This window comes from Anneissia japonica, unplaced genomic scaffold, assembly GCF_011630105.1.
Source record: "Anneissia japonica isolate Jap-2015-1 unplaced genomic scaffold, ASM1163010v1 scaffold376_len1572418_cov194, whole genome shotgun sequence".
Lineage (NCBI taxonomy): Eukaryota > Metazoa > Echinodermata > Crinoidea > Comatulida > Comatulidae > Anneissia > Anneissia japonica.
Window position 1 is genome coordinate 166,961 of NW_022741166.1, and position 13,095 is coordinate 180,055.

The 13,095-nt window shown below is 32.8% G+C and overlaps 1 protein-coding gene across 8 annotated transcripts in view; it reads right to left on the reverse strand.

Annotated features, from left to right (window-relative positions):
• LOC117118589 (FK506-binding protein 15-like) overlaps positions 1–13,095 on the reverse strand; it is a 74,493-nt gene that overhangs the window by 44,328 nt on the left and 17,070 nt on the right. For all 8 annotated transcript variants that reach the window (XM_033263209.1, XM_033263212.1, XM_033263215.1 and 5 more), the window contains 6 exons: positions 7,578–7,650; positions 6,887–6,956; positions 6,552–6,626; positions 3,709–3,807; positions 2,375–2,527; positions 1,498–1,566 (listed from right to left, as the gene is read on the reverse strand). In XM_033263209.1, the coding sequence (XP_033119100.1) occupies positions 1,498–1,566; positions 2,375–2,527; positions 3,709–3,807; positions 6,552–6,626; positions 6,887–6,956; positions 7,578–7,650 (539 nt within the window). The remainder of the gene's footprint in view (positions 1–1,497; positions 1,567–2,374; positions 2,528–3,708; positions 3,808–6,551; positions 6,627–6,886; positions 6,957–7,577; positions 7,651–13,095) is intronic.

Here is a 13,095-nt window from a genome sequence, read left to right on the forward strand (position 1 = left end):
TTAAATTCTATTTTAAAGAATATTAAATATATCTTGTAGTACATCTTCAACATTAAGTATTAATGTTAATTAATTAATGTTAATTTCTTAAAGAAATCTAGATAGAGAATATTAACCCTATTTCTACTGTATGAGCATGTACAACCAAACAAAACGCAATGTTGAATTTTTTTGCTATAATTATATTTTATCTCTATAACCTCCCTTCCTGTACCAATTTTTTAAACGGATTCAAGGCAATATAGATTATTGTAATGCACGAATCACTCAACAATTATGAATGTCAAGGGTCTGATTTACCCACTAGTGCATTATTACCCTAGAAATCAAGTTTTTTTTACCCTAGCAGATGAGTAAATTAACCCCTAGCAGCTGAATGATTTACCCCTAGAAGTTTCATAAAAAAAATTTGAACAGCTGACTGATTTACTCTCTCCCAGGTATGTTATTTCTTTGAAGGTAATATATACCCTAGAATGTGAATGATTTTCCCCCCTTTAGCAGCTGGGTGAAATAACCTAGAAGTTCAGCAAAATTACCTAATTAGAAACTGATATCCCTTAATTTACCTTTTAGCAGTTGAGTGAGTTACCCCCAAATGCAGGCTGATTTATCTTCTAGCAGTAAGTACATTTCCAAGCAGTTTTCTGATTTACTCCCTAGCAAATGACTCATTACATAGCAATTAGTGAATTGCCCCATAAAAAGTCAATGGACTTACACCCTTGCAGTTAGAATTATTCCCTGGCAGTCAAGTGAAACCCAATATTCACTCAGTGAATTAACTCCTAGCAGCTGGCTGATACGCCACCTAGCGGATGAGTGAATTTTCCTCCTAGCGGATGAGTGAGTTTTCCTCCTGGCAGTTGAGTGAAATACCTTCGAGAAGTTGATAGATTTAAGCCCTAGTGGTCGAGTAAATTACACCCAGCTGATGACTCCCTAGAAGTCACATAGTATCATTCACTACCAGTAATTTGCAACTCAAGCACCTCATGCTAGCCAAAAGCATGCTCATCTTGTACCTTAACTTCATCCAATTACAAATGCCTGTACTCATCCTACAGCTATAATCTTCCTCAACCTACAATATAAAGCTGCCCTCATCCTACAACTTAAAGCTGTCCTCATGATACAACTAAAAGCTGTCCTCACCCTACAACTTAAAGCTGTCCTCACCCTACAACTTAAAGCTGTCCTCACCCTACAACTTAAAGCTTTCCTCACCCTACAACTAAAAGCTGCCCTCATCCTACAACTTAAAGCTGCCCTCATCCTACAACTTAAAGCTGTCCTCATCCTACAACTAAAAGCCACCCTCATCATACGACTTAAAGCTATCCTCATCCTACAACTAAAAGCTGCCCACATCCTACAACTTAAGGCTGCGCTCATCCTGTGACTTAAACTTTACCCATTCTTCAACTTAAGCTGCACTAATTCTTCAACTGCCCTACTTAATACTGTTAACAAAAGTTATGCTCATCATGTCCTTACCTTAATGACCTTTCCCTTGCCAATCTTAAATCGAAATGCCTTGTCCATTGTCATGTTACTATCAAATGCCTGTGGAAAAGTAAATAGTAAAGAACGCCAATTATCATAAAATTTATATTATATAATAAATGATTTGTAGAAAAGATTTATGTTCATAGTCACCAGTAAGAGAAACAAATGTTATATAAATAATATAAAAATTAATAATAAAATACATTAAATTAAAAAGAGAACCAGCCAAGTCACCCCCTCACAAAGTAACCCCATATCAACTAACCCCTTACAAACTTGCCCCACCAAGAATCTCGTCCCTTACCATGTATGCAGAGGGAGACATTGTAAGGGGGAAAAGTTGAAAGTAGAAATGAGTTGAAAAGGGGAATCATTGCTAGGGGGAAACTTGACTGGTATTCTTTTTTTAAAGATAATATTAACAATAATACAATATCAGTATTAGTAAGTCTTATTTTTTTTATAGTGCCCTAATTCTTGCATCGCATGACACAGTGAGCTAAAATACTAGTACAATTTAGATATTTTTTAAATAGTTCTCAATAATTTACAGGCCTTTTATTACAAAATTTACAAGTATATGCAACAAACATTACTGTTATATTTTTTGTCTGCTAAACTGATGGAAAATATTTTCTTTCTTTTTTTTTTAATTTTAAAGCTATAATTAAGGAATATAGAGTTCATCTGATTTACACAATGGTATATCTCTAACAAAACAACAACATTTAAATTCTGATTAACAGTATAAAGAAAGTTTTACAGTATTTTCGAATCTTCTAGTCTTCTATCAATTACAATTCATTTTATTATATTTCAACCTAGTTTACGAGCAAGTAGACACTTTATACTATTGACTACTAACTGTTCCTATCGCTTTGTTTTCCAGTAGCCACCCTGTGTATTTCACTTCCACTGAGTCGCCTTCTTGCAAAGTTGGTCCCTGGCCAAGCCGTAGCTCTTGGTACACCACGTTGTTCGCACTCCCACCACTTGAGTTAAATTTTGCTAGACCAATCTGAAATAAATAAAAGAGCAAAATATTAACTGGTGATAGTACAATTAATGCAAGGCATTAAGGCAAGTGTGTTGGTAGGTGGATATTTTGCTTTTAAAACCCATGTCATAAGTTTAAATCCTCTATAAGTTAAGATATTCATGTCATAACTGTATCAGGTTTAAATTTATGGATTTAACATCTAGTGTATTTGTGTGTTTAAAAATAGATTTTTAAAATGTTATTATAGTACTCAAATTTGTTTTAAGCCTGTGAGAGGTGTTACTGGCAACACAACTACTCAAAATACATTGTATTGGAGAACCTGTGAAAAACTTAATGACCCACTGCCAAAAAAAATTGAAATATCTATAAAATATAATATAATGGAAGCAATGCAACATAGTATATCTCTAACCAAAAAAAAAAAAACATTTAAATTATGATTACAGTATAAAGTTCTGTTTCAAAATCATTACATCAAGTACAAATTCATTTTATTTTATTTCAATCTATTTTACAAGCAGGCGAACACATACTATCGACTACAAACTGTTTGTATTGCTTAGTTCTGTAGCAGCCACCCTGTGTAATTGACTTCTACTGGGCAAACATCATTCATAATGCAACATAAGTTAAGAAAACAGACAGAACATTTGATACCAGTATGTGAATTAAAGGGCATACTAATCAAAGTCAGTATTCTTCCTATAAAATATTGCTAAAAGATGGGACAAAACATTATTTGGAACAATATTACCTTTTGGGCAAATAGGACAACTGTTGGAATAAAAATATTCAGGAAGCTATTGAAATTAAATTATGTACTCCACCATTGAACAGAGATCGTGGTTATAAGTTACAGCGAATATGTAATTCCCTGTTTTCACATGTCATCATGAACATGTATGATCAGGTGACAAAGTGATAGCGTATGAAAGCATTGCAATGTGACATACCTCATAAAGACACTATGAAAGGCAACTTACACTAACTGTGACAAATTAACAAATTTTACTGGTCTTGAGATGATTAAGTATTAAACAATTTCTTTCCAAATTTCTTTACATATTGAGAAGCCTTTTTCCCATGCAAAAACAACTCTGTTCTCATAAACATTACTGTGGAAATTTGTTACTGTTTTCTTTTATAGCTTCAATACCATGATACAGTAGTTGCTTATACTGACATGATATCCATACCTGTTTAGAAAATTCAAATGCAGAGTCTTCGCTGTCGAACATCAGTGACCAGTTCTGACGTTGTTCATCATAGAATGTAGCATAGTTATTTGCCTGGACCTGAAAGGGAAAAAAATGAGGATATGATATAATGAAATTAAATATATATTCTAACTCATTAAAACATATTTTCTTTAAAATAATTCAGAAAGAAGTAAAATATAAGCATGTTATTTCTTATGTGTTCGACATCACTCTTCTTCAGCCAGGCGTATACAAATCAACTGAGAATTGGTAAAGATGGGTTTAAATTCACTACCTGTTAACCGCACTACTATCCTGCTAGCTCAAAATTTTAGTGCCCAGAAAATATAACTGAAGTTAGCTGCAAACCTGCTTCCTAAATCTAGGAACATAGTCATAAGAACTTAGATAACAGAATGGAATCTGTACTCACTATGAATGTAGTAAGAAGTTTGGGGAAATTGGCTGCAGTCATATCCTCTATTCAAGGTACATATATCATCATATGTAGGTTATACATTTCATATGTGCAGTTTTTATTGTAAAGTTGGAAACATTTAACTAAAGTCGGCTGGAGTCATATCCTATTGGTAGATTAAGTATGCTACTTTAGTTTAATGATATACACTTGTTAATGCAAGTTGGAAAACTACAGTCATATCCTCTAATGGAGATTGGTGTATGTTACTTTGTGGAAGCTGTGTAGTGCAGCGGATAAGGGCTTTTAACTTTTACTGTGAGGTCAGAGGTTCAAGACCAATGCCAGTCAAACTGCTTGTGTGCTTGAGCAAGACACTTTATCTGCTATTGCCTCTCTTCACCGAAAAGTACAGTATCATGGGTACCTGGTAGGTGAATGATTTTGAATGAAGTTGGTATTGCACTACAAATTTAACATAATATTTGTTTTTTCTTATAATTTGCACAATTTATAATCTTTACACAAAGTTTTCATTGTTACTTTTGTACAACAGTATATTTCCAATTGAAATTGTTACTTTGTGCATACGTAAACAACATGCAAATAAAGATTGAACTGAATTGAACTCCAAAGGGAGCACGGGAGGCAGCACACTGTGTATGGTGGATTCTGTTTCCGAAGGACTAGAGGAAAAAAGCATCTTAAAAAAAAGCATTCTGAATGTGTGCTATATAAATTAAAATTTAAAATATAAAAATAATTTCAGTTCGTCCTCAAACTGGAGACGACCTTTGGGATCTGAAAACTTGGGGTATAGTCTCTGGGTTAGGTGTCCAATTAGAGGGTTAGCTTTGTGTTAAAAGATTGAAGATTGTTATTTGGTTCTTTTGAAAAAGGTCTTGAATTAGAGGAGTCTCTTCAATTTAATGATATTCACTTGTTAATGTAAAGTTGGAAACATTTACTGCAGTAATATCCTCTAATAGAGATTCGTAGATAATTATGTATGTTACTTCAATATAATGATATGCGCTTGTTAATGTATAGTGGGAAACATTTGACTAATCGGCTACAGTCATATCCTATTAAAGTTTGATACATCGTAAGTATGTTAGAAGCACATGTGGGCGTTCACATGGGCATGTGGTACCTGGGATGGACAGTCCTATTTTCTTCAAAGGGGTGTTCATTAAGAGGTACATTTGCAATAGTCTGTATATCCAGGTAAGCATCTACAAAATAATGAATTATGCCATGAAGATGTAATTAAAGGGCTTTAGTCCTATTATTTATGGTGGGAAGAGACAGTAGATCAGGGTAAGTAAATTATTACTTGAGTAAATTGAGTCAGTACTCACTGTAAATTTATATAGAGTTGGAAATAATTGAGTAAAGTAAGCTGTATTCCTGTCGTCTATTTAAATAAGGTTGGTATATCATATATAGGTTAATAGAATTAAAAATTTCTGTTATGAAGAGCTTCTAATAGTGAGATGATAGAAAGATCAGGACATATTGAGGTCATTATAATTAGCACACGATGATGCCCTCTGAATTTTAAAACATACCAGTTTGAGTGGTATACACATTTTGCTTATGGACAAGAGAGTGGGAAATACAGTATGCCCTTTGAATGTGAAGTTAGAGGAAATTAAACATAGTTGGCTGCAGTCATATCCTCATCAACTAACCAATCAAACTATCACTCAATCAATCAATCAATCACAATTTATTGAGCAAAATAAAAATTACACATATTTAAATGCTTAAGAACCATGAGTTTCTATATCACATTCTACAATTTAGGTCTTCTTCTTCTAAAAGCCAGTACTATAATAAGTATGAAGTTTTAATGATTACTTACAGTAAATTTAAAATTTGGACAACTGACTACTGTTGACTGAAGTCATATCTTTCTAATAAAATGTAGTAAAATTATATTATTATAGCAGTCATATCTTCCAATAAAAGGTCAAAAAATCATAAGTAAAGTGATTACTTTTTTATACCTTGTTGCATGAGCCCACAGACAAACCAATAAAGATGATTTTGAATAAAAGAAAATTTTCATTTTGGCCCCTTTAGAATACCCACTTCCACAAAAAAATGTAAATTTCATAAAAATATATTGTGCATTACTGAACTGTTTACATCGCAACATCAAATTTTTTTCGTCGACATGATAGCATCCTGATCAAGGGGGATCAGGGTACCCCGCCCCCTAATATTTACCTCACAAACTTGCATTTTGTTGTTCGTCAATAACATTTTGTCCTCAGTGTAAATAGTTTTGATGAAACCGTTTTGCTAAATGACAAATAATTTTATTTTTCACACTCCCCTGATAAAGAATAATGTTCACTAAACAAGGTATAAAAAAAGTTTCACTTATTAAGAAACATTAATAATGATTACTTACTGTGAATGTAAAGTTTGGAGAAATCTTTGCATGTGTAACTTGTTGCTGCTTGCTGACGTATAATAGAAGCTTGTACTGATTATGGAGAAAAAAAAACAACAAACAAAGTCATATATTTAAGATACACCATCTAACTGAATCTAGAAAAACCAAAAATTCAATCAAAACATTTGATATGATAATCATAATCAATCATAACAGATTGAACAATTAAAAAAAAAAAAGTTAATTTTTATGTATGGTTAATTGATTTAGTTTGCTTTTTGTATCTGACCTATAATCTATTTGACTGTTCAAAGTAATTTACAGTATGGGGTCGGAGATAAACCACTTACATCTGCGATTCCATGATATCCTAATATGGCTGCCCCTAGTTTTCCTTGTTTTACATACTGGCTGTTTGTGCTAAAAGAGAAAAAAAACCAATTGAGACATCATTAGTATCAATGAAATAATAATTAATTGGTGGTTGCCATGATGATAACTGATGCCCAGGTGGTACCAATAATAACAATAAAAATACAATGGTAGTGTTAAAAAAAATAAATGGTGGTATGACAGATAACAATAGGAAGGTGTAGTGGAGGTTCATCTACCTTGTATGCGATTGTTTGTGGGGCAAATGAGCAGAATTTACCCTCAAAAAGGGAGTGTTGGGTGGTATTTTAACAAGACATATTTTATGAGCGTCAAATTACTACAGTCTGTGCCAGTGAGATGCTCGCTAATGGTTGTTCTGAACTTTGAAATTTGCCTTCAGTTTTCTTTATATCCACTGATAATCGGATGCCGTCACTCACTATGCCGACAGCCGACGCGATTCTATAAGAACACAACGCCTCGACGCACGCAACGAATCCTTTTTATTGACAATCCATTCAAACTGCTATCCACAATCATCAGACAGCGTCGCGTCATCTAACGCTCACAGTGAGTGGAGTTAAATTTGTCGGTCGACAGTCGTACGATGCAGTGAGCACCCAGATTAACATATATACTTACTGCCAACCAAAATATTTTACTTACTATCTAAATGCATGTACGGCAACAGCATGTAGCACTTGTGCTTGTGAGCCTTCAGTACCACTTCCGCCTCCAGCTGTAATAAAAGTCAACAACAATTATTATTAACAGAATCAACCCCAGTTTTTTAACAAAATATAAAATTGAATAAATATAAACAGACACAAGCATCCTCTTCTAGGTTTATTCTTAAATGTTTTAACATATAAGATCAATAAACTAAAAAAAAAACAACAAAACATTTGTAGAAATTGATTTTGATGTTATGCAGGATGTTTTTACGACATTCCCATGGGCTGTTTGGTGGAGGGGGATGTCTAACAAAAATAGGAGTAGTACATAGAAGTATACTGCTCAGTTATATGTAGTCTCAAAGTAAATTTTATGAGCCTGTAACGTTGTGGCTAGCCCATCTCCGAGGTGGAATGTTATTAATTATAAATAATAAACTTGGAGAACAGTTGTACATATGGATCGCATTTTAATTGAGTCATTCGTGGGATAATGTCTGAGTGGATGACTAACATGAAACAATTTGTCTACAGAAATTTTTTTTTTAATGTTGTTTTGTTTAATCAATTCCTTTATTGTATGTTTCTTATTGAATATTGGATAAATCTTACACTACACATGCTTCCTTCCAATTATAAATGATGTCATGCATGCTGCATCACAGCCAATCACAGAATACAGAATTCAGGATGTTTGCAAATTCATAGTAGTTGAAGGATGAATGCCAGTTCAATAAATTTATTAAAGTGAGTAACTCAAACTGTCTTCTAAAAAATGTAGATAGCAGAAGACGGCTACAGATATGTGAAATGTTCAAATGTTGAATTTATCAGTTTATTGCCCTGAGTGAAATGTAGTGTGGATGGGAAATACTCTCCTGAGAGGATAAATGGCCATATATTTGTAAACGATTGTTTATGTATCCGATTACCAGGCTAATAAATTTTATTTTACATCATGCAAAGTGCTCAAAGTGCTTGGAGAATGTCAATATAAGAATATAATAAATGATGGTTCATTCTAGTTGTCGGCAAAAGAGTTTTGTACGTTTTCTTCAAACAAATATTGTAGATTAACATCAACACATCACCTCTACACTAAAATGTTTATACATAGAGAGAATATATTGTATAGAATATATAATAGAGAGAATCATTGTCATTATTATCATGGTCAGTGTCATCATCATCATCATTATTGTTATCATCATCATCATCATCATCACCAATATGATCTTTGCGACCATTTCAAGGCAGACCACTGTAACTGAACAAAAATATAAAAGCAGTTACATTGTCTTACCATGGGACAGCCGTTTGCTGCACAAAAACATTGTTTTTCAATATGTGGCAAAGACAAGCCAAACCAGTCACTCGTCGCAAAAATTGATACTGAGTTATTAATACTGTGTTAGAGAGTAAAATAATAGCTATAAAATGGTTAAAAAATCATTCAAATCGGACATTTCCTTATGAAGTTACAAGCGTTTAACCACACAGCTGTTTAAAGAACAATGTATGAGAAATTAACCGTCAAAGTTTATGATTTCAGGCATTTCTCATGCAGAAACTATCTTTAAATCCTTAAAAGTATTGTTTTAACATTGAAAATGGGGAAAATAACAGCATAGAATGATGTGTAGATATATAACTTAGGTTATAGTTTAGTGCAATAAAATAGATTTTTTTAAATTTGACATTCCAGCATGTTTTGGCCATTTTCTCTGATACACGATTTGCGACGAGTGACTGGTTTGGCTTGTCTTTGCCACATATACTTACACTGTGGTGTTGATTACAAGAAAATCTCAATAGATACTCTATTTTTGAGAGGGTTAAAATGGTTATCAAATCATCTTTTGGCTGTAATATAATTCTTTATCTTAAAATATGTATCATTGCCAGCTGAAACAAACTTTTATGTATACTGTAGATGACAATAAGAAAATGTTTAATATTTTATTTTATAAAAACAGGACCATTACAGGGCCTACAGTACTATTTCTATTTAACTATATGTGAACTTTAAACGTGATAAAATAAGCCAAAAATGGCTGAATGAAGGGCAGCCTCATAATCTGTAGGCCAATAATTAAAATGGTTGTTCTGATTGGTCAGATTGCAATATGTGGGTGTAGTCATAATTGTCTATCTTTTATGACAAAGGAAATGGAATCTACTATAACTAATTTGCATTTTCCTTTTCTTTTAAATTTATTTTAGAAGGTCCGATTTCTTTTGATATACTTTTTAAATGTACTTTAAATGTTAAAGTAAAAGAACACCAAAATCAACTTGTTGGAGAGCATGTTTCTATTATTTTTTACGCATCATTTAACATTTTTAACATAAAAAGTTTTTAAAGAATTCAAGATAACTTTAAAGTTCTTAAATATGATCGGGACACTAATAGACAACAACAAATTTCTCACTCCACAATTAATAATGTGTTCCACTCTCGAAAATGCACCTCTCTAGAATATGTGCCGCACTGAAATCTCATAAAATTATAAACGTTAAAGTAAAAGAACACCAAAATCCACTTGTTGGAGAGCATGTTTCTATTATTTTTTACGCATCATTTAACATTTTTAACATAAAAAGTTTTTAAAAGAATTCAAGATAACTTTAAAGTTCTTAAATATGATCGGGACACTAATAGACAACAACAAATTTCTCACTCCACAATTAGTAATATGTGCCACTCTCGAAAATGCACTTCTCTAGAATATGTGCCGCACTGAAATCTCATAAAATTATAAGAGAGCTGCAGGGTTGGTTTTTTTTTTTTTTTTTGGTCGTTTGTATAGCAGACACTTAAGAAAGCGACAGCATTACAGCTAACAGTAACAATAAAAATATTTTAATACTGCTACTTTGTAAATTTGTAACAACCAAGAAAGTTACTCTATAAAACTTTGGAAAGTCACAATTAAGTGTACAAAAAGTTAAACGCAATAACATTTGATTACTGATTCTTTTTTCAGTAAAGTTTTAATAAATAGCAAAATCAACAGCAATTTACAGTACACTATTAAATCTTAGTACTGAGAATAATGGTTAGGTGTTAAAACCTGCCAAATTACAGCTTCTAACCACTGCAGTAAATCCAAACAAGTCTCATACAAAGATAAAAAAAAGTACACATTTTAAATCAACCCAGTTAAATAACACAGGGCATGATTAATAATAATTGTTCTACTTTTTTATAATTGAGATGATACAACAGAAGATAATTGGTGCGTGTAAATGGATTCAAATGTAATCCTAATAGTAATATCATAATAAACTAGGCCAAGCAACCTGTAAGCTTTCACAATGGGTGCTAAGTGATCAGTGAGGTTTTTAGTAAGTAAAGGAAATGGATGAATAATGGAAGTATTGTTTAATTAGCGAAGAGAAAACATAATGCATGACTCACAAGAGGAAGAGAAATACTGAGGAGTTTAACTTAATTTTGATAGTCATCTTGAAGACATAATGGGCATTAGATGAATCTATGCTCCCAAAACAAACAGTAGCACCGCCAGACACTCACCGACCAAGTGTCCAAGCTCCCCGATGAAGGTGGAAAGGTGCAAGATCCCTCACAGAGGGTACACACTTCAGTGGCATAACTAGGAATCTTGAAATGATGGGGAAGGGGGCTGAAGGGGGCACTAAGGTGAAGTATGAACATAAAGATTAAGTGAGGGGAAGCTATCTCGCAAAGTTAGGTGACCGGCACATCCACTGTCGATGCCCAGAAAGACAGTCAGACTGTTAAAATACTTTGTTTCCTGACAAAACGACTGACTTTGTCACTGACAGAAGGTACAATAGTTCCCCAGTCCTGTTTTTGGTTGAGTCCCCATTGCTCCAAAATGGACTGATATAATAAATCCTGAAACTGGAGTAGTGCTATCTAATAATAGATATAAACGAATTCACTGTTATTGACGTGTCTGTGAAAGATGGGTCAGGGATGAGTACATACTCGCACTATTTGCTATTGTATTATATTGTATAATATAAAACTGGTCTAGAAAGGTACAAAATAGACTAGAAATAAGTACATCTTTGTTGTGTTTTTATTACATTCAACTTGGAATATTCCTACTTGGTGGCACCATTAAGAACTTAGTCATAAATATATATAAACAAATAAATAGGTAAATAGGGAAATTTTGTACTGTAGGACTACAGAGCTCAAGCCACATGTCATTCATAAATGGCTACTGTAGTTTGTTATTTAATTTCTATAATTGTCCCTAGGTACCTTACTAATATTTCCTACATAACATCCTGATTGAGTTGTAGTCTCTGTTATCAGCTGGCCCACAGACGTCACAAAATGCTGATAGCTCAAGGGAACTCTGAACCTTCATTAATATTACCCAAATTGCTGCAACATTCATATCAAGAATTGCCTATTTATAAATTATATTTAAAAAGGTGGAAGGGTGGGATGCATAACCAATTTAGATTGGTAACTTTTAACCAATTAAATCAGAAATAAACAATCTTTATTTATGTATATATTTTTTAGCTTTTGTATAGCATCATGTGTTTCTGGATCTGCCGTCTGAAATTATAATAGTACGAGAGGCAAACTTATTTAAATGATTTTAATATTTAAAAAAAATATAATTTCCCCATCTAAATTGAAACTGATTATCTTTTAGTGATATATGTTTAAGTGGAGAGTGAACAAAAATATACACTTATTCTAGAAATGAGCAACACATTGAAATAATTACGACAATAAGGATCTCAACAAGTTGCACATGCAGATACAATTGATTCTAGATGCTGGAATTGGCAGAAGAAACAACAGGATTCAGTCCAGTATTATAAAAACCAAAAAGTAAATAATATACAGTATAGGAAAAGTGCTAGCAGAGAGAGTGGGCTACCAGCTGAAAAACTTTTCCCTTTGTGAAACAGGTGACTCAACAGGAAATGGAGCTTATAATAAATGACTTCTCTCATCATTTATCATAAATATAATGATTATGTAAATTGGCATTTATCTCAAAGAATTTTGGTTGCCAAGAAATTTCAATGACCTCGTAGTTCACAATTTGTCTCCTTGGGATTCCATGAACCTCCATAATTACAACAGGGAGTCCAAGTAAAATAAACTATAAAAAAAATTCTAATTTTGTTTTAAATATAATTTTTTTAAATATTGGATGTAATCTCATCAAAATCTCTATTTTGCAGAAACTGGCCCAAATGGAATTCTTAGAACAGACTAGATGCCAGAAAAGAGGCTTTGCATACTATTTTACACTTTTTGCTTAAAATATTCTACAAAGAATTTATATTCATGATATATTATAAAAATTAAGGGACAGTAATCTACGTCACATGAGTAAACGTAAACTTGTGAAAAAATTCTTTGATCCCGCATGTATCATGGAGCTAGATATGGTTGTATGTACTCAGAATACAGTAGCTAGGAAAATATAGGCATCACCTATTACACAAATGAAGTTATTGTGGGATACCTCTTTTTTACTACCTAA